Source organism: Sinohyriopsis cumingii, chromosome 15 (assembly GCF_028554795.1).
Source record: "Sinohyriopsis cumingii isolate HCF-2022 chromosome 15, ASM2855479v2, whole genome shotgun sequence".
Lineage (NCBI taxonomy): Eukaryota > Metazoa > Mollusca > Bivalvia > Unionida > Unionidae > Sinohyriopsis > Sinohyriopsis cumingii.
In genome coordinates, this window is record NC_142975.1 from 48,252,435 (window position 1) to 48,276,186 (window position 23,752).

Sequence of the window (23,752 nt, forward strand, 5' to 3'; positions counted from 1 at the left end):
CTGTCAGGAACAAAAGTAATGTTTAATACGATATATGCATGCCCGGCCATAGGATGTGCGGGACCCAAGGCAGCATGCGGGGACCAAGGCAGCAAGCGATGAACGCGGAGCCCCGAGCCAAAACGTGCGTTGCGAGTTAACGCAGGGCCCAAGGTGGTTGCCTCGTTCGCTTTGCCCTAGGGCCGGACCTGAATACTACTATATGTATTTTGGAGTTAAACAACTTTGCGAAGCAGTTACACAGCTACTGGTAATAGAACGGTATATATCCAGGAAAAGCCAACCCGAGGGAATCTACTGGCAAACTTTCTCACATGTCAACGTTTGCTGTGCCAATACTAGAACGCACGTGGGTAATGGTGAGACGTCAGTGATCCGTAAAGACAGCGTATTAGACTACTCGACCACCCGGGCCCACAAAAGAGTACAGAGTTATTCAGTTATTACGTAACGTATGTCTTCGTTTTTTATATCTTAATGTACAAGTACCTTATCCTTTTAAATCACAGACATGAGCAACACGTACTGGATCATATTATCTAGCCAAGGATTGGCAATCCACTTTCGTTCTTCATCGATCCATGGAATATGCAACTTGCCACAACAGTATCTACCGTATCGATATCTGACTGAATTCAGCTGATTGGACCTGATCCAATCATATATCAGGGAAGACGGTGTGTGTGTGTGTGTGTGTGTATGTGTGTGTGTGTGTGTGTGTGTGTGTGTGATATGAATTTTTAACGTAGCTTTAAACAAAAGTTCAGTAATATCGCTACGATGTCTGCAATGTGGCAGTTTATAGTGTTGTCTGTGACTTGTAGCATGAGGCAGCTAATAGTGTCATTTTTATCAATCTTTCGTATGATTCGGCTGGGGTTCGAACCCGTAACTTTCCGCACCAGAGGTGGACGCTGTAACCACTAGGTCACCGGAGCGGTAACTGGGAAGACATAATAAGACGTCGCCTGTCAGTTTCACCAGTTTTTACAGTGTCACGGAAGATGTTAAATACCCAACATGTGTGATGAGCTATCTCCTTGGTAAATTGATTTACCTTGCTGCGGGCAGCAACTCTGATCCGCAAGAGGTCATTTGTTAAAAAACAAAATGAGTTTTCGATAGTTATATATGCCAAGAGTCGATGTTGGACCAAGTGGATCGACAACACTTTGCGAAAATGATGCTTGATGAACAGAAACAATACTCATTTAGTTCAATGTAGGACAACTGGTTTTAGTACAATTATGCACCAGTTGTCAAACAACATAGCATGTCATCACAGTGGTCACGTGATCATTTTGGCACATCTGACTAATTATTCCGTCCTGAAAGCAAGGTATCATGCAAAACATGTGAAAAAAATGGAGTAGAATTAACTTAATCAGACCCACCTCTTCTGACTTTAAGGAAGTCTAATTCTCCTTCGGCATTGTCAATGGCCGCCTGTGCAGTGGGTAGATCCAACCCCTTTAGCTCCCGGATGGCCGACTCCAAGTCATCTATATTATGATCTGCGATCGCCTGCTGGATCTTACGTCTCAATATCTCCGGAATATCACCTGTGAAAGTATCATACAAATGACAATTCAAGGCACGTTTATCACCAATAACTCTGTTCTCGGCTTATATTTCAAAGTGTAATTGGTATTATTGTGTTCTCTCTCTCTCTCTCTCTCTCTCTCTCTCTCTCTCACACACACACACACACACACACACACACACGCATATACACATACGAAAGCGCATGTATGAATTATAATGATAAATTATATTATAAACAACAATATATTCATGAAAAAGGTAAATCTTCAAAGTACATCGTAGAGAGTGACATGTGTTGTTGTGTAAGTAAACGTTTGCAGACATATGATGTTTGCACATGCTGTGTTTATTCTATCATTAGTCACTGATTTTCTTGCATGCACGAAACAATGTTCAAAGTAGATTCTTTAAAAGCAAATGATTTCGATCGAAATATGGAATGTATTCAATACACACTAAGAGTGTATGAATGCATTAATCTTATTTCACAACATTAAATATATAGTAAGGTGTTTGATAAACATACCAGTTACATTAACTTATTCAAAAAGAACACATACATACCAAAGAGGTAAATAAAATAATCAATAAAATAATACAAATTACGTCTAAAGCAGAGAACCTGCTCAGAATAAAAACAAAGATCATTAGTGTTCCATTTCCCTGCATTTGTTAAAGACGTCAGACATATATTTCTTTGTATATACGTACTCAGACGCGTTTCTTCCGGCTTTACTTCTTCCTTTTCCTTTTTCTTCTTTTTCCCAGACTGTCTACGGTAATCAATTATGTAACTGTAAATGTCTTCGTGCGGGGAATTCGGTGTTGCTGTTCCCCGGATTTTCAAGCCGTAGGCGTTGGGACTGGGAAGCCTCACTTTGATGATGATTTCTGTGTCAGTATCTTGCCGTGTAATCAACCGGTGTGCATCTGTCTGTTTGATCTCTCCCCCTGAGAGATTTATGGAAAGGTCTATGTGTTTTGTCTTTTGGAAGGAGAGCGTGACTTCTTCTACATCGGTGTAAATCATACCAGACACGTGGGATGGAGTGAGACCAAACTCATTAAAATTTTTGCTCGGACCGAGCTTATCCTGGAAACCCTTGGGGTAGGATCCGTTGTGATGTTTCTGACTTGAAACTACAAGGTAATTGCATATATTTTGTGGTTCATTCGTCTCACCTGGTTTTGAGCAGAACAGATGCAAAGCGTATTCTTCCCTCCAGGGAGCCCTGACATTGAAAATGACATCCCCATTTTCCACCCTATGGACTACCCTGTCCGGTATCTCCGTCTGCTTCACTCCGCCGGTGTACAACTTTGCCGTGTAGGCGAGATCAGCAAGTCCTCCAGTACTTTTTGAACTAAATTTGATCTCCGCCATTCCATTTTCGTCCGTCCTGACTTCTCCTGTGCAATGACTCATCGGCGCCACACCAATCTCTAAAAGTGCCCTCCCTGGGCCCCATCCGATAACAGGGGTTTCTGGATATGGCTGACAACCTTCTCTTCCGTCCTTGGCTTGTTTGAAGATAATTTTGTATATAGCCACCCAGTCGTAGTCATACAGATGGCTCTTAATGGTGATATCTTTTCCGACAAGTTCGAATTTGAAAGTGTCAGCAACCGGAGACCGGATACGGGCAACCAGTACTTCCATGTTGTGTTCTCTGTGTAGAAACACAAACCGGTCGTATCTGCAAATAGAAGAAAAAGGAAAAACAAATTTCACAATTGTAAATGTCTTAAATCCAGTGTGCTCTTTAGCATGATTGAGAAAGAAAGAAAGAAAGAAAGAAAGAAAGAAAGAAAGAAAGTGTATCCCAGAAAAGATGACAAGAAGGCAAATATAAAGCTGTACCTCAAATAAACGATATTTCACGTTATTCGAAAACGCCAACATATAGTGAGCCAGACTTGTCAAAGTTGTATGAATGTAACATACCGAAATCGAAAGTAGTACTATGATAGGCATTTCACACAAACACGATGAATCAGGCGAAGGGCTTAGATCTCATACAATAAATTAATAAGATTTTGTCCTAGTTTGAAAGTTGTTGATATTTTATCAAATCTTTTTTATTCGCTTACGTCTCTACCATCAGTGTAAAGGCTTACCCGTAATTTAATTTTGTATAACATTATTTAGCGATTCTTCTCTTCCTTGATGAATGAAGAAAATTCATACCAAAATCCATGGAGAAGACAATGACAAACCAGTTATTGTTCGATAGTCCCATAAAAAGATATCAGTACTTTGGTATTTGATAGAATATTATTCAGAATATGTACTAAAATTCCGATTACTTATATATTTACCTGACTGTTGATTTTTCTTCACTATTCTTCAGCCTGAACAAGAGATATTGGAAGTCAGCATTTATTGAAATTTCTTTGGGCACTCCGAACCTTATTTCTAGTTCGCCATTTTCACTATATACATGGCATTTCTCGTGCGAAATAGTCTTCATTTTTAAGTTGAAGAAACGGTCCTTCAAGAAAACCATCTCTTCAAAGGATTGCTGGGACATGACCTCAGTCTTCAATTGCCATTCTGGCACATCGGGGAGATGGGTGCTCCCCATCTGTTCTGGATCAGTAAGGAAATAGTTCTCGTCGCAGTGGTAGAACATCTTTGCTCCAGCTTCACTGGTGTCTGACTCAAGTCCATCAGGGAAGCTATGTTCCACCGATGTCCACTCCTGTGCTTCATCCATACCCTCTGCGCACGTGCCCCAGTAGGCGTTAATAAAGCGCCAATGGTTGTCGATTAAGACAGCGTTCCATTCCCCGTAGTGCGTTTCGCCGTCAAGTTGATCCCCAACGTCGTAGGTGGTCCCCTTCAGTTTGCCATGGATTATCACACAAGGTATGTGAGCAAACCTACATGTGTGAAAGAAGATGTAAATAATTTGTTTCTATCCCTTAGACAATTGTAGGATTGTAGGAGCGTTAAAATTGATCCTTAAAGGACTGCAGTATATATATATATATATATATATATATATATATATATATATATATATATATATATATATATATATATATATATATACGAAGCTTAAATAATTCAAACATATTTACACAGAAACGCTCACAGACATGTCATTCTCACGCTAACACATACAGAATTATCACCATCACAACAATGATTATAAAAGCTAATTATGATGTAATTTGAAGTAGTATAATGAAATTGAAAATATCAATATGAACCCCAGGTGGAAGGGGAAATGAAGAAAAACACATAAAGTGGTCTTTTCGGAGTATATTTTGTATGATTGCAATTAAGAAGTCATATATATATATATATATATATATATATATATATATATATATATATATATATATATATATATATGTGTGTGTGTGTGTGTGTGTGTGTGTGTGTGTGTGTGTGAATTATTTCTCCGCACTTGGAATGTATTAACTATGTTTGAAAAGTTCCTGGTACCATACATAATGAAAAAATGTATATCTTTTTAGATCGTAAGAATATGACACTGACGTTGTATTCTTTATCACTTTGTAAGGGGATAATAAAATGAAAGTTGTTGTTGTTGTAGGGTTTAAAGCCAGTATTAGTACATGATAGGCTATACATGGCGGCCAGTATAAATGGTGGAGGAAGAACCCTGGAAAACCCCAGGAAGAACCACCGACCCACGAGAAGCTACTGGCAAGCTTTCTCAAATACCCACGTTAGCCGAGGTGATAAAGTGATATTCGATTGATTTGAGATAACGAGAACGAGGTGGTGGTACTACCTGCATAGCAAGCTGACAAGCTGAGCGTAGTTCCCTTTCTTCTGCTTTATTCTCCACAGCTGATACTGGGATTGTGTAGGTGAGGGCTCATTTTTGGGGAACTTTATGGTATCGATGGACTGGTTCGTAATCCAGCGGTATATGACTCGTATTTTGGACAATTCATCAGTATACCCCTCAATCAAATAATTCACCAATGCCTTGAGAGGTTCCTTTAGTAGTCTGCCTGGTGCCTACAAATTGCCATGAAATGTTTCATATTTTGGAAGCAATGCCTTCAAATTAAAAGGAAGATACTAAAATACATCTAGGACCAAAAAATATTTGACTTTATGACAATAAAGATATAAATTCGGCTCAATTTTTTAATGAAACAAAAGGCGTGTTAAAATCTTGACTGTACTAAACCCCACAATTCATCCAACCAATCATAATATCTTAAATATACAATATAATATTTTTTACCCTTATGTGTGTAAGTTCGAATCCTGTTTGCCTCTTCTATCTATCAATATATATATATATATATATATATATATATATATATATATATATATATATATATATATATATATATATCCGCCTAATATTTAAGCTATATACTTGTTTAAATGATCATGAACGACCTCGTAACAGTGGTCTTTTCGGTACTAGTGGTTTTTTTTCACAGTGTTAATTAATAAATGAAATGTGACCGATTCTACTGTAGACATACCTTGAGAGCTCGTTCATCGACTTCAGCAAACCGTTGCACGTCAAATATCTCCTCCTTTCTGGTCGGAGGAGGATGCGGTTCTGGAACAAGTGATTCTTCATCTTCCGTCGGCTCTTTGTCCACGAAGCATTTCAACTTCTCTGAGTAAACGAAGCTGGGCAGGAGTTGGTAAGTAGCATACAGCCGGTTCGGAGTCGGTGCCACCTGAAACAAAAAAAATAAAAAAAATAAACCAGTGATTCATTAAAGGGCTTCTTAAACTGGAACGAAAGTATCTACGGCAGTATTTCAGTTTACCAAACAGTGTGGCCGTTTTTCACACGATAATGAGATTTATGCTATCAATGTTTAAGAGAAATTAATCGATTAATCTTAGTAATGATTCCTATGTCAGTCATCAACAATAAAGAAATACATAGATGGAACTAAAAGTGTGAAGGAAAGCTGAGACGAAAGAAGGGATAATAAAGAACTTTCACTTTTTGTTGCAAATACATATCTATAGAAATGAAACATAGATGTTTTGTGTTATGAGCAGATATAAAAGAATATTCTACGAGAGAAGTGAAAACTTTATATTGTTACATTATATCGGTTATATTGCATGAATAATAAAGAATAGCTGTGATAAACATGACACGTGTCCATGTGTTGCTAAATAAACATCTCACGTCATTGCGCATCCTGATACACGTCACATGAGTCATGTGTTGCCAGATACATACGACACGTCATGTATTGATAGGTACACATCACACTGGTCATGTTTTGCCAGATACATACCGAACTTGCAATAGGTTGCCAAGAGAAGATATATGTGCATGGTGTAATGTTTCGAAATAAAATACACAGAAGCATAGCAGGCATAAATGTAAGGAAGATGGGGAGAAAAAAAAACAGATAAAAAAGTAGATTCCATTCAGACAGACAGAAAATTAAATGGCGACAGATATACATAGATCTACAAAGAAACCCACATAAAGCATCTAACTGCAAAAATGCTTGCACGCTCCGTTACAAAACCAACCATAACTGACGTGAACTCCACTTTGGATATCAGTTTATGGTTTTAAGCTCTCTGCTTGATTGCCAACTTTATTGCAACTCTGCATTTGACTTCTTTCCCTCCTACACTGCACTCACATCTAAATCTTAATTATAAATATAATTAGCCCAATTACGTAACATGACATTTGTCACCCTTGTAAATCTGTTCATAAGTCTTGAATCAGAACGTCAAACTACAAGCAAAATGATATTTTTTCCGTATACGAGATTACCAATTTTGAAAAGGCAATTAGCATTTTTCATAGGTTCCATCCTTTATTGAACACAAGTGGGTTTTTAAAAAAAAATTATCTGTACGAAAACAAAGGTTTTTGATCGCTGTGTATTCACTCTGACATATATACGGGGTCAAAAAATCAATACAAGTTAAGAACAAGAACAAATTGATTCCAGAATGTATATAGTCTGTACATGATAAAAGTCTTCGAGACGTCTACGATATTCTAGTACAAGCTGTTTATATACGTATACGTCATTTGCATGAAATGGAAAGTTCACTACGTGTACAGTATCTAAAATACAGTGCCCCAAGTAAACTAAGCATGCTGAATGTAAAACGTACAAATAAGCGTGAGAGCATGCATGCTTCACATCTGGCATAGACACAATATTCTGAATGAGACACGAACAGATGCGGAGGAACAGTTGATTCCTCAGTGAAAAGCAAATATATTTCTTTTTAAAAAGAATACGGTGGTGCGATAGGTGCACGAAAACTTATATATAAATATCTGTAATTTGGATACACTGAGACCATTAGCGGAGATCAAATTCCATCATCAGAGTAAACTGTAGAAACTTGAGAGGTGCGCGAGAAAAATGTTGTCCCATCCCATCTTTACCCTGGTTACACACAAGCCATGGATTGTTCATACCTTATTATTTAGCAGTAATGATTGCGATCGTTTCTTTCCCATACTTGGTCAAATAAAGCTGCCAATGTAGTGGTCTCTTATACTACTTCATAGCACTGCAGAACGTCAGCGAGCTGTAAGTATCAGACAGATCGATCAACCTGGGCAGTTCATCTTCGTGATAGGAATATATTCAAGTCACCACCAGGATGTCTGATTATTGTTGTAATGTCAAAATGTCAAAATGAAGTGCCCTAAAAGGTACAGCTTGCAAATAAATTTATTTGAAGGCAAATGATTAAATTTACCAATCTGTAGACTTATCTTAACACAGTTCCATCTGATTGGCAGTTGAGTTAACCCCCGTTGTATAACTCGTATAGATAGTATTTGTACAACTACTTCCTGAACACCTGAATATATATATATATATATATATATATATATATATATATATATATATATATATATATATATATATATATATATATATATATATATATATAACGTTTTTGAACGTATCATCATACAATAATATCTAGGAACACTCGTGCTGCACGCTCAACCGCACACTTATTCTCCCATTTTATTACATATCTATGTGTGAAATATAGCAACTTATAGGTAAAATAATTTTCACATTTTTCTGTCCTTTATTTTCATATATATATATATATATATATATATATATATATATATATATATATATATATATATATATATATATATATATATATATATATATATATATGGGGGTGACGCATTGCACGATCTAACTCACTTTGTATTCAGATAGGGTCAGATTATCTGCAAAAAGAATTTACTGCGACAGAATAAGTCAACCCATTCTTACCGCTCTCTTAAGTTACTGATATTTATATGATCAACCTATGGAAGTGGGGTGACTGTACAAAAAGGGTTGTCGTGTTTTGTTGAAAAGTGAATTTAATTTTCTAAGATTATATTCTGGTGCAACCCGGTATATATTAACCTCGAAAATTGTCTTTTCCTAAGTAAATACCAGATATATTTCATCTTGCTCTACCAAAACTTAAATAGTTTAAGTCGAGGCTTCGCCACTCTTTAATATATCACATTTGTTTAAAACACCATGAAATATAGTTGGCATTTTTGCAGGAAAAGAAAATATCCAAGTATACATTTAGTTATAACTTTAATTTGTCCTCTAATTCGATAATTTAAAAGTATAATAACTATGAGCTTTTAAAAGGCAGGTGAAAAACGCTTATCAATGACGACTAAACCATGGAGTATAGAATTTCTTTAGACTTCCTTCTTGTCTTAACACCGTGTGATATGGCTTGCGTGTGTTGTGCGTCATGCAAAAAGTGATTGTTTCATTGATTGTTAATTTATATACTCACAGATTAGATCCCTTAACATCGTACTTGGTATGCAAATGCACAATGACTACAATTCTTGACTAATACTTGCGGATTTATACAGAAAAAAGATCTACTCTGACGACGTAATCCCGACCAATACTGGTGAATTACACGTTCCCGTACTTTCTTTATTGCTGGCCAAACTGTGGAACGATTTACCCACATACTTGGATCAGAAACAATATTGGATATCATTGATATGATCAACGTCACAGATACTAAAAACAGAAATACGTGGATCCACTATTACTAGATATATGAATCGGGACGTAAAGTGTTGCTAAACAGGATACAGGACAAGAATCTGCAATTCAGTTGTTTTAGAAGCTAGCAGCTTCCTATCAATATCAGGTGCTGTGCAATTGTTTGAAACCTTGACACTGTCAGTTTTGTTGTCGAAGAAGACATTTCTTGCATCTATTTTGTAAATTCTCGTCAAAAACAGTTTAGTTTTTTCGGGTTTTTGTGGACAATCTGCATATTATTCACATTATTAAGAAATATTTGTTTATATTGAATTTTCTGCCAGTGGGTAAACATGTGCTTGTACTGAGCTTAGGATCGGCAAAACCTTTAATATTGGACGTCGTTGTTCATTTGTCATATCTCCTGACAAATGTTCTATATGTTGTACAATACACTCAAAATCCGCAGTTTGCAAATAAATTTTGTGGTAACTCAAATATTCTGTTTACTGAGCCAAACCAGTGGCGTCACTAGGGTTGGTATCACCCAGTGCGGTAACTCTTGGTCTCACCCCCATGGACCTCCTTCCTGCACAAACATTCAAAAATTGTATAGACAGTAGTTTGCGCTAACTCATTGTGTCACTCCCATGGACCTCCTTCCTGCACAAAAATTCAAAAATTGTATAGACATTTGTGTGTGTGTGTGTGTGTGTGTGTGTGTGTGTGTGTGTGTGTGTGCGATCCCCTCTGATGGTGTCACCCGGTGCGGTCCGCACCCCTTTGTGACGCCACTGAGTCGAACTTGTGTTTCAGTGCAGTGTACGCGCGCTTGCGTCAAGCACCTTCTAGCGATCTTGGTTATGTAGGGTGAAAGACCAATGATGTCACGACAGCATAGCTGTTATAATTTAAAACATATCAAAGAATGTCAGTAAAGAGACAGTGGTTTATCTAAATGCAAAGGATGCTAACACGTCATGTAAAGACTATAAGAGAAATTAAACTGCGCGCTGGGTGCACAACCTTTACCGTGATAAACTCATTGATAAAACAAGGGGGACGGGTTTAGAAAAATAAATCATGCAGAACCTTCAGTAATAAAGTATGGTTTTAAACAGGAGTTCCAACAAAGCACTAACATGGCACGATATTTTATTTTCAAAGGATATATGAAGGTAACGCTTTGATATTATTATCCCAATTTATTTCAGTTTCTTTCATTGTGAAAAAAGAACGAGTTGTACGATGATCTTTGGCTTTTTAAGACTGGTCTTTCAAGTTTGGTTACAATGCTTGATTGCTGATAACTCTACATATTAACGATAGTCCTGTGCAGTATATATGAACATACATGCTTATATCGATAAAAAGCAGAACTGAAGATTTCCGGTGTACGTTGTTATTCAGTTTGCTTCCAAGCCTCCCTCATCCCAACCCGGTTTGAAACCCAGCCTTACCCCTTACCTCTGTCATGAAACGCATGTAATCATTACTTGAGTATGCCTTTATTTGTTCCTCAAAGACACACGTATTTCTTGTGATCTAAGACTCAAACCAGGAAGAGGGTACAAAGGTGAAAGCTTCAGTCTTGGCTTAAATCCAAGCGCGTTTGTCGGGAACCAGTTAGATTCTTCTGAGCGTGCTATCACCCGGAAAAGCCGTCGTGAAAAGTAATGGTTATTTTGGTACGTTCAAACAAAGACTTTCTTGACATAAAGACCAACACCTATCAAGTCACTGGACAGTTGCCATGAGCAAGAATTGATTTAATGACTATGGAATTTGCGATGAGGTTTACTTTTTGTGTGTTACGGTACAGCAAGACTTTGTAGGTTACTCTGTACAGTGAAAAATAAAGACCATGTATTAAGGAGAACATTAAAGTTTAGTATATACCTATTCAAATTATCTTTTAATATGTTCAGTGTTTTAGGACAATCCGCATATCAGGCAAATTACTGCATATGTAAGCTGAGAGAGAGAGAGATCGAGAGAGAGGGATCATTATACGTCTTTCGCCAATGACAATAAAACATTTTATTCAGTGGAATTAATTAGGAAGATAATTTATTAGTTAGGCTCGACTAACATCTCATTTACACTAAAATATCACTAACGAACCTTGATGAAAATTAGACTAATAGAGGTAGTACAGATTATGCTATCTCTATCTTAGTTTCATTTTTCTTACATTTGAAACTTCATTCAATTAGCTTTGTAAAAAAAATTCAGACTTCTCTTTGAACTCAATAAATCGATTATCTTATAGAGAATGTATTGATCACAGTTTATAGACAGAAAATATTGCAGAAGAACTGAGTGGTTTAAACAACATCTAGTAAAATCCTACCGTCTTCGTTCGTGAATAAATATTTTTACAAAAACAAAACAAACCATGAAAAATGATGCAGACAATTAAAATTTATCAATGAACTCACACACATTCTCTCTCTCTCTCTCTCTCTCTCTCTCTCTTTCAAAAGGTATTCTAAGTGTTGGGTCAAGTAACTTGGGAGCGGGGGGGGGGGGGCAAGCACGAGAGTTCAAGGATGCGATCCCCAGTTTCTCCTTTCTAAAATCATTGCTATTTCCCATCACCTTCAACTATTTCGATTCTCATAATGGATCAACCCACATTGGCTATCATGCTGTGTCCCTGGGCAGGACACTTTACGCATCATGTCTAACTACCAATATAAATGTTACGAAAACGTTTTTGTGTATCATAACCTTCTTTTCATTTCTTGCGTTGAGAAGGAATTTGCCCATGGTAAGAGAGATAGAGAGAGAGAAGAAAGAGTTCAGGCTCTCTTAACAAAGGGGCGTCACTCATAAAAGTGTAGATACAGCTACATCTTGGGTAATGAGGTACGGAATCGCTGTAAGGAAAGACAGAGCTGATCGGACTCTCGATGATCGAATTTTATTTAAATAATTGATATATATAATACTACATTCTAGAGATACATCTATACAGCCTTTATATTTAAAATACACGAAATACATATAAGATGACACTTTTCCTTCGAACTTACCAGCTTCATTCATTGATATAATTTCTGCCTTTTAGAATATAATACACTAAATTTAAAAATATAATACTAATTTGAAATAGGTTATTAAAACATTATTCTTTATTACTTAAAGAATCTTTCATTTCCAAATTAATACTAAAGATGAAGCTGGTATCGAATTCGTCTTTTCCAATAATATATACCTTAAATAATAATGACTATATATTTTTTGAAATAACTAATAATTCCATTACAATATAAAATATAAAGAACTCAGACAAATGTTCCAAAAATATGAACTTTACCGTTAAATTTTGAAATATTAATAAGTGCTTATTCTTTAAAGAAGTCTACTAACACACACGATTTTTACCTATAATGAAAGACAGAGTTGTTCTGACTCTCGATGAACGAATCAATTCTGCATAAGCCTGCTCTCTATTTATACGCAGTGCTTGTGGTCGCTCATTTCGAATCAGAACAAGACTCTCGTCCTTTCGCACGGGAAACGCGTGAATCATCTAGCTTACTGATCCATTAGGGATTTAAGTAATTTCTGTTATGCAGCTTCTCACCAAAACTAAATTACTGACCTTTGGATACAATGGAAATGTATTTTATGGGGTTTTGCCCTTGTTCGTAAATTGTTATTAAAATAATATAATGTTGTAGTAAAGAAATAAAATTAATCTCAATATATTTTAGATGAAAATTACTTTCAATATAATTTAATGAAAAATTACTTTTAATACAATTTTGATAAAAATAAAATCTTAATATACTTACTCATAAATTCTGTCCTAATAATACCCTCCGGGTCATTTAAGCTGAGTCTTTGAGGCTCGATAGAGGAAAAAATTACATTCATAAAAGACCGGTCATTTAAGCTGAGTCTTTGAGGCTCGATAGAGGAAAAAATTACATTCATAAAAGAAGGTTAAAGGTGAAAGATCAAAAATAAAATGAAAATAACATTGTTGAGACAGTTTGTAAAATTAAAAAATACAATTAAAAAAACATTGCCAGACATGTAGTAAAGTTCAAGAATACAATGAGAAAAACTGCAAAATACTCAGTAAACTGCAAAAAAGACGATAAAAAGTACATTGCAAAATATTTAGAAAATTTTTAAAAAATACAATGAATAGAGCATGGCACGACATTAAATAAAAGTTGAACGAATACAATGACCAAAACGGTTTTAAAATATTTCAGTAAAGTTCTACGTAATTTACTTCTACAACTAGTACTAGTACGATTATCGCCATAACAAGAGGACATACAGCTGCCGTCACATACATCCTACGGATCAAGGGTAATTTCCTGTCTATGTACCTTAATAACCGGAAAGAAACAGTAACATTTGTATTATCTTACTGTGTGTTTGTTTTGCGTGCAGGAGTGTTTTGAGTATCCTTAAGTATTAAAAATGAGGGTAACGCAGACTTTTAGGGAAGGATACGTATTCTACCTGGATAATCAAGTTGGGATGTATATGTGTTAGGACATGGTTGAAAACGTTCTGTGTGGTGCTGAGTGCACCGGGGACACACACAATGTAGTCTCACTCGTTTGGCCAAATATTCCTCAAGATTATGGTCATCTCGGCATAAGGAATATGTGGGTTTTGTAACAATGAAAGAGGTTAACAAGCGGCACGAATATATAATTCAGATCAGTCTAGTGTAAGCATGGGTTAGAAGTTGATGGGAAAACCCTAAGAAACTCGGAATAATAATTATTATCAACAGTGAAATCATTACTGACTTGAAAAGGCCCTAATCTGTAGTATTTTGGTGTGCCGAACACGAATATAACCGTGAAAAATTTGTATTGGCTCTCGTTTTGAAGATATTCATATACCTCATTTTCTATGTTTCACTGTGTAAATTTCTCCAGTAGGACTGCAGCAACATCCGGAATAATGATGTAACATTGCATAATACCATCATGCTCACATCATCCACAGTTGATTGCATCATTTTCTGATGCAATGCAATACTAATGCCATGCGGCTGCTGAAGTAAGTTGACGTCAGCAGTGTACTATACATGTGTAGGCCTATTATACTAATGCCAGGCGGCTGCTGAAGCTGACGTAAGCAGTGTACTATATAAAGCCCAATCAGATAGGTTCAGCATTTAAAATATTTTAGACGTTGTGCGAGACAGTTCAAGCTACTGTTACATAAAACTTATTATTTTATCCATTTACGTACAATAAAGAACAGTAATGCCTCGAAAGTGTGTTAATACCGCGGACAATTTTTGCTATATTTGTGGGGAAGTGACATTTGCCAACCAGAAGAAAAGTATCAATTCTCAAGTGAAGAAGGCATATCATCTTTACTTCGGATGGAAGGTTGGTGACCAAGACAAGCCTTGGGCTCCGCATATATGCTGTGCTACATGTACAACACAGCTTTCACAGTGGTTGAATTGCAAAAGGTCATCAATGCCGTTTGCAGTCCCAATGGTGTGGAGAGAGCCAAGCAACCACCTAAATGACTGTTACTTCTGCTTGGTTCCTCCTCTTTCCGGCGGAATAACGAAGCGAAAGAAGTCGAGAATAGTCTACCCAAACATTCCGTCTGCATTGAGACCAGTTCCACATGGTGAGGGACTTCCTATTCCAGAACCTCCAGCAGAATATTCTCTTGATTCATCTGACGAAGACAAAGGTGAGTCGACCTGTTCTTCTCCTGGTCCATCAGCATGCAGTGATCCAGATTTTCACTGTGGTGCATCATCAACCCCACACAGAATAACACAGGAAGAACTAAATGACCTGATTCGTGATTTGGACTTATCAAAGAACAAGGCAGAATTGCTAGGATCAAGACTCCAACAATGGAATCTTCTAGAAGAAGATGTCACAATTACTGCATATCGAAAGCGCCACCAGCAATTGGAGCCTTTCTTCAGAAAGGAAAGTAATCTGATATTCTGTTCCGATATTGAGGGCCTCATGAAAGCTTTAAAAATCACTCATGACCCACAATAATGGAGACTATTTGTGGACTCTTCGAAACTGAGTCTCAAGGCTGTGCTTTTGCACAATGGAAACATTCTTCCATCTATTCCAGTAGCGTATGCTGTCCACATGAAAGAGACATACGATAACTTAAGGCAGCTACTGAATTCCATTGAGTATAACAAGTACAGCTGGCACCTCTGTGGTGATTTGAAGGTAGTTGCCCTTTTAATGGGACTGCAGCAAGGATATACAAAATACATGTGTTTCTTATGCGAGTGGGATAGCCGAGCAAGGGAAATGCACTACATGAGGAAGGAATGGACTCACAGGCAGAATGTAGCCATTGGAGAGAAGAATATCCAACACCCAGCTCTGGTTGAGGCTCAGAAAATCTTGCTACCACCCCTTCACATCAAACTAGGTTTGATGAAGAACTTCGTGAAAGCCATTGACCGGACTTTGCCAGCATTCCGATACCTGCATGAAAAATTCCCTCGACTCAGCGAAGCAAAGATTAAAGAGGGAGTTTTTGTGGGTCCTCAGATTCGAGAGCTTTTCAAAGATGACCGGTTCAACAACTTGCTGGAAGGTGACGCGAAACAAGCATGGAATGCTTTTCGCCTAGTTTCTACAAACTTCCTCGGAAATGTTAGGTCAGAAAACTATAAGGAACTAGTAGAAGACATGTTGATGAAGTATAAGAAACTTGGCTGCAATATGTCTCTAAAGATTCACTTCCTTCATTCCCATTTGGATTTCTTTCCTAGCAACTGTGGTATTGTTAGTGATGAACACGGCGAACGTTTTCATCAAGATATCGCAACAATGGAACAAAGATACCAGGGAAAATGGTCCACTACAATGCTGGCTGACTACTGCTGGACACTCCTCAGAGATGCTCCCGAACAGCTGTACAAGAGACAGGCGAAGAAATCTAAGATGTAGTCAATGACTTGATTTTTTATAGGTAGGCTATTACAGTTGACCTTTTACTATTGGAATGCATTTCGTTATGTAAACATTAATTTCTTGCAGATTACAAAAAAACTAGAGCCAATTTTGCAATTTGACTGTCATATTCGTGTTCAGCACATAAAAATTGATAAGCATTGACTAATTTTATTTCAGTAACATGACTTTTGTAAAAATTTGTTGTCCAGTGTAACAGAAGAGGGCACAATACCCGTGAGTAAGTATGCTAATGTTTCTTCAGTGAATAAGAGGTAAGCTGCGATATTGATAGCTTGAAATAAGGAATATGGGTTGTTATATAATGTGCCTTTGTCGATTGATAAAATAAATGTCTAGCTACAGTGACATTAAATTTATCCATACGGAGAAAAGATCCTCACCACCTCTGAAGCGCCTGTAACACGGGTGAATGGTCAACCACTTTTTCGAGTACAGGTGATCGCAGAACAATAATCTTGTTCGTACCGAAAATTAATGTGACTGACTCTTACATCCTTCACATGTTGCCTTAGTTAATTATTTTCAATAATAACTTGCTTTAGAAAATCAACCAGTAACTGTCTCAAAATTATTCTCAGAAAAATGAATAAGTTTGGAAAGTCAAAATGGAAATAAATAACAACACTAAAAAAGCACAAAACAATATTAACATAACAAAGAAAGATTATGAATATTTTACTTCATGTCTGAAACTATTTAATGTTTCAGCTGATTAAGTTTTTGAAAAATAACATGGATAAAATGATGGTCATGATAACAAAAAATCAGATAAACGTTAGTTCAGACATAAGTGCCAAAGAACAAGAAGAAAATACCACTGAGCTAGGAAGATATACAAGATAAATCTCTGCCATTCAACAAAAACTACACAGTATAAATCCTTGTCAGTCAACAAAACCTACACAGTATAAATCCCTGCCAGTCAACAAAACTGCACAGTATAAATTCCTGTCAGTCAACAAAAACTGCACAGTATAAATCCCTGTCAGTCAACAATGCTACACAGTATGAATCCCTGTCAGTCAACAAAAACTACACAGTATAAATCCCTGTCAGTCAACAAAAACTGCACAGTATAAATCCCTGCCAGTCAACAAAGCTACACAGTATAAATCCCTGTCAGTCAACAAAAGCTACACAGTATACACTCCTGTCAGTTAACTAAACCTGATCTTTAAATGGCAAGCTAGGAAAATACACAGTATAAATCCCTGACAGTCAATAAAAACTGCGTAGTATATATCCCTGTCAGTCAGTAAAAACTAATTTCTAAACGGCAAGCAATGAAATTCACAGTATTAATTCCTGTCCGTCAGCAAAAACTACTCTCTGAATGGCAAGCTACATAGACACAGTATCAATCCTTGTCAACAAAAGCTACACAGTATAAATCCCTGTCAGTCAACAAAACCTACACAGCATAAATCCCTGCCAGTCAACAAAAACTGCACAGTATAAATTCCTTTCAGTCAACAAGACTTAATCTCCAAATGGCAAAGACACAGTATAAATCACTGTCGGTCAACAAAAACTAAACATGTATAAATTCCTTTTAGTCAACAAAAACTAATCTCCACTTGGCAAGCTACTTAGATTAACAGTATACATCCCTGTTAGTCAACTAAAACTACACTGTATAAACCCCTGTCTGTCAACAAATACTACACAGTATAAATCCCTGTCAGTCAACAAAAACTGCACAGTATAAATCCCTGTCAGTCAACAAAAACTACACAGTATAAATCCCTGTCAGTCAACAAAAACTACACAGTATAAATCCCTGTCAGTCAACAAAACTGCACAGTATAAATCCCTGTCAGTCAACAAAAACCACACAGTATAAATCCATGTCAGTCAACAAAAACTACACAGTATAAATCCCTGTCAGTCAACAAAAACTACACAGTATAAATCCATGTCAGTCAACAAAAACTAAACATGTATAAATTTCTTTCAGTCGACAAAAACTAATCTCCAAATGGCAAGCTACTTAGATAGACAGTATAAATCCGTCAGTCAACAAAAAGTACACAGTATAAATCCCTGTCAGTCAGCAAAAATTAATCTCCTAATGGCAAGCAAAGAAGATACACAATATAAATCCCTACTAGTCAGCAAAAACTTTTCTCTAAACGGCAAACAGGGAAAGTGAAATTCGACCAAGCTACACAAGTCAAACTTATAAAAAAAATAGTTCGGAAAACAAACTATAATCAGATATTACATTAGAAATACACTGCATGAATTCTGTGTAGATTTAAGTGCCATTACCGAGGGACTTTAAATAGGTATGGACAATGATGATATTGTATTGACTTCCCGAAAAACAAATGACGATATCCTAAAATGCATTAAATCCCTACTAAATGATAAGATAACATCGAATGATAAAAAATATCAATGAATATATGAAATCTCTCTGAGATATAATGACACCTACTCACTTCTCAGTTTTGTATTTATTTTTTTAACCTGAAACTCGAGACGGGAATAATCCCAGATTCTTGGCCTAGGAGAATCATGACACAACTCTACGGAGAGTTATCGTCCAATAACAATTTTAAACTGTTTCAGTACAAAACCTGGAAATGTCCAAGCCATAAACTATTTGTATATTCAAGAATAGAATGTAAAATTAGCAGCCTCATTCAAAGGTAAGCATTTTTTTCTTCCAAACAAGACCCGAATTTTGAAAGTGATTCTTTTTATATCCGTAGATCGAAAGGCCCATGCTCAAATCAATAGGGAGTAATCACAGACTTGACTGCTCAAATAGTATGAAATATATATCACATTACGACTGAAAGTGTCAGTCTTACGAAAGAAACGACATTGGTGACGGACACCACTATATATCTACCTACCCATTTTTTTTTAAAACCTTGTTTTATATATTACATTAAACGTGGCGAAATTTACACAAATGCTTTCAACGGGAAATAATTCAACACTGATATAATTCTCTAAATTTGTAAACATTTTAGCGAATAAATTTGCATTACTGACATTACAGAAATGGGAGTTTAGACATACCATGTTGTGCTCCTCGGGCCAGTTATTTGAGTTTATCTGGTTATCAGACACTCGTACTTTGAATATGATACACAACCAATGTAAAATAGGTTTGGCTATTTACGTGTAAACGTCTTGGTTCAGAACTACGATGATGTTGTTAGATATAAATTTACAATTGACGTTCAAACTATTTTTATCACAGAAAAGCATTATATTATAATATTATGTTTTATTCTGTTCCTCTGTTATCCATCTATATTAGTCGTGAACCACGCACAATTGGCCATTTAAAAGTTGTGTTTTTGTCGTGAACCACACACATTTGGTCTTTTAAAAGCTGTGTTTGTTGTGAACCACACACAATTGGTCTTTTAAAAGCTGTGTTCCTTACCTAACAACTTTCAATGAATGAGTGAATGATTTCTTTTCACAAACACAATAAATGCTAAAGTATCTGACATCCAAGGGCTTTTTGTTGTGCATTGTCATATCATATAAATCTACTCCACATTGTGTTAATAACCTTAACAGGGTCTGTCAAACCTCACGTCGTTCTTCCTCAAATAGCAAAGGCTCCATCTGTTCATGTATGAAACAAAATTTTGATGGCATTTCAATCCAAATTAATTGTTTGTCATACACTTTTCAGTGAAAAAGAATATTTAGTTGCACAGCTAGAGCTACAGTATGTATGACATGCACAGATAGGTTAAAATATCACGAATATTATGTAGCATCGGGCGATTCCACTGTTATAAGAAAATATGGAATCAGATTGAAATTTCTAAATTAAACTCCTTTAATCTCTAAGAGAATTTTGTACAAACCGCGTATTACTTTAAAATTACTTTCTACCTTTATTAATACTTTGAGATTACATATTTCGTTTACATATTTAATAAATTTAATTTGGAAACTATTTCTACCCGACTACGCTGTTGTATTTTTACAATTGAATTCTACCTAGCAACTTCATAATATTTTATTTTATGCGTACCGTATTTCCAGGCTTTTTGTTGTTGTTGTTGTTGTTGTAGGGTTGAACGCCATTTTCAGGACATGGTAGACTATACATGGCGGCCAGTATTAATGGTGGAGGAAGAACCCGGGAAAACCTCGGAAAGAACCACCGACCCACGAGAAGCTACTGGCAAGCTTTCTCACATACCCACATTGTCTGAATCCGAGACTCGAACCCACGCAGACAGAGGTGAGATGACAGTGATCCGTAACGGAGAGCCTTTAGACCACTCGGTCACTCGGGGACCCTGTTTCTAGGCACATTATTGCTTATAACAGTGGTTTCCAAACTTTTTCGAGACACCGTCCTCTTGGTTATCCTCAGCGCCCCTCTACTTAACCCCGGAAAAAGCATTATTTAGCATCAGCGCCCCAATCGGTAATAACATCGCCCACTTTGGAAACCACTGGCTTACAACATAGATCCAGATCTGACATAGAATTCTGAATTGGCAGATTTATAAGTGTCCATAAAATTAGTTTTATTTAGAACCAAAAGTGACCGCCATTAAACATCATGGTATACTATATTGGCAGTTATCAAGATATATAAGTAATAAATAAGGACACATTTTATATCCATCAATGTATTTCGATCGTCCACTTTAAAAAAAAGAATAAAAAAGTTTTTAAAACGTTGTCCAAACTGAAATCGAATCAACAGAATCCTTTCAATCTTTAATGTATTTATAATGAACACAAACGCGGTCCATTGATATATGATTTATACGCACTGAAAAGAATTAACAAAGAACAGTCTCGTGTTAGATGTTATCTAGAAGAATAAAAGCTTTATGCGAACCTGAACAATCGTATATCAAATTTCTTTGTAATTAAATCTGATCATGAATGGAAAATATTCCCCCTAGTGATTAATAACATAACAATCTACATGTGATTAAAGCGTATAAAAATGGAGATAAAGAAAAAACTTCCAACTTAATTTTAAAATGTAAATATTATGTGCGCACACATTGCAATTAATGAAGCAGCAATTTGATTTGTTTATATGTTTGTTTCGATACAATTGCTTAAAACAACTCGATATTTTCGCTTAACAATCAGTTTTAACGGATATATATGGTTTAATAATGAAAGAACTGATTACCAGAGAGTTAAATAAATACGAGATGAATCGATAAATGGTTCTACCAATTACCTAATTCAGAACGAAATTAGAGCTAGAAAAGAAAATATTTGGTCTTGAAGTGTAGTTCTCTGTTGCACGCGTACAAGGGTATAATTCTCCTATTAAAAGATACCAAAAGGTCCACATGTGCTTATTTTCCACATACGGGTATTTTTTTATGTACGATCTCATTATTTCTATGCTGCACTGTTACTGCCAAGCTGACAGAACATCTTACAATGTATATACAAAGATTGTGACTTGGCTGCAAAATGCAACACATTTTACAATGTATATACAAAGATTGTAACTTGGCTGAAAAATGCAATACTTTTTACAATGTATATACAAAGATTGTGACTTAGCTGCAAAATGCAATACTTTTTACTAACCATTTGTACCAGAACAGCATTTTTATTTAGACTGTCCAAGGGGGCACGTGCCCATCCACCCCACCCCACCCCACCCAACCCCACCCCACCCCCTGATTTCACTTCTAAACATGTTTCGGCTTATATTCGTAAAACTGAATAGCTAATCACTGTATGTTTGTCCCACATAAAGTATTGATGTAATTTATATTTGTTGCTGTTCAATATGTATTCTTTAGATATATCAATAAAGTATTGACGTATTTTATACTTGTTTTTATTCAGTATGTATTGTTTTTATATAGAAAAGGAATCAGCTTTTTTTGTTCTTAAGAAACACTGCTACGATTAGAAAGAATGTGAGAAATTCAAAAAATCTGTAAAGATCATATTCTGTGCTGAGTCGATGTATTTGTGTTTGTATATTTGAATTCTCTCTCTCTCTCTCTCTCCAGAGAAGACATATCTAGCTTGCTTTTACATTTTCTTATATCCTTATTTCCTTATGTTCAGATAGACAGTGATATGTACAGAGATATACAATCAAATATTCAGATAGACAGTGATATGTACAGATAGACAAATGTTCGTGTCTAGTATTAGCTTTGGATTCAGATGGAGTAAGTGTGTGCAAAGGAAGACCTCAGGAAGTTCAATCGAGTTAGCACAGTACATGACAGAAATTAATAATTAAGTTTGTTTTTGTTTCATTTTAAAAGAAAAAGAAAGAAAAACACAACAAAAACCCTTATTTGTAGAGAGCTAAATCTGTTCATTGCTATTTCATATCTTGAAATGAAGCATGGACGGTATAGTACTGTATGAAATATCACTGAAAACGTGATTTTTGCTTACCTGTTGGTCAAATGAAGACGGGGCACTACCCATGGCTGAGAACTCTGATCAGGTATTTCTTACACATACAAAGTCCTTAGGCTTTAACTGTTGCTTTACACGATGAATTTGTGTCCCCCACTCTTCGTAAACATTAGCCAAGTAGAGTAATTATTCACAAAACTGTATTGATTTCCGATAACAAGGAAGTACCAACGATCACAGTTATAACTGTTTGACTTTGCTATGTCCAAACGGGTATTCGACAATTCATCCACGTTTTAATATATATATCTATACTTATTTTGATACAATCTGCAATCACGCTGTTTTATGCCAGTTACTTCCTACACTTATTATGTGAGCTATACACGTCTAGTTCATGATTCAGTAACATTTTTCTGCTGTTAAGTCGTTATATCTACTCCAAGTCTCGTCTGGCTTACACGTACATTAGACCCGTACCTGTTATGTTTTATCCCAGGTACCGTTCGTTATCAAAAGCGGTGTCGTATTGATTTTTCTGTCATTTAGGAAACTTTAGGTCAAACCTGAGCGTACCTACGGTAAGTTGGTCCGCTACGTGCTATATGAGAATTGCTGAGGGCAACATATTATGTGAGAATTTGGAAATACTCAGAGTGTATAGTGGATTATATACAATGTTTTTATTACAACTGGAAAATCTTTACGTCTTACGCATGAAGTTTATCTCAAACAGAACCAGTTTTACAACTGCAGTACTGGCACACTTAACTGAATATGCAAGCATAAATTTTCTCTATCGTTGAGTTAAGGTTATTCCCCTTTTCTTTCGCGTTATTTTTTAAAAATACGTATTCATGGCCACTTTTAAACCTATTTACTATTGTCTTTTA

The 23,752-nt window shown here is 36.1% G+C and overlaps 1 protein-coding gene across 2 annotated transcripts in view; it reads right to left on the reverse strand.

Annotated features, from left to right (window-relative positions):
* LOC149781758 (hillarin-like) overlaps positions 1–23,320 on the reverse strand; it is a 31,944-nt gene extending 8,624 nt beyond the window's left edge. The window contains exons 1-7 of one of the 2 annotated variants that reach the window (XM_089935887.1): positions 22,896–23,320; positions 7,971–8,083; positions 6,028–6,231; positions 5,313–5,545; positions 3,865–4,428; positions 2,257–3,242; positions 1,395–1,562 (exon numbers count right to left, since the gene is read on the reverse strand). In XM_089935887.1, coding sequence (XP_089792013.1) covers positions 1,395–1,562; positions 2,257–3,242; positions 3,865–4,428; positions 5,313–5,545; positions 6,028–6,231; positions 7,971–8,012 — 2,197 coding nt within the window. In that variant the 5' untranslated portion in view covers positions 8,013–8,083; positions 22,896–23,320. The remainder of the gene's footprint in view (positions 1–1,394; positions 1,563–2,256; positions 3,243–3,864; positions 4,429–5,312; positions 5,546–6,027; positions 6,232–7,970; positions 8,084–22,895) is intronic. The other variant, XM_089935888.1, reaches the window with a different exon arrangement.
* Between the last annotated feature and the right edge of the window lie 432 nt (positions 23,321–23,752).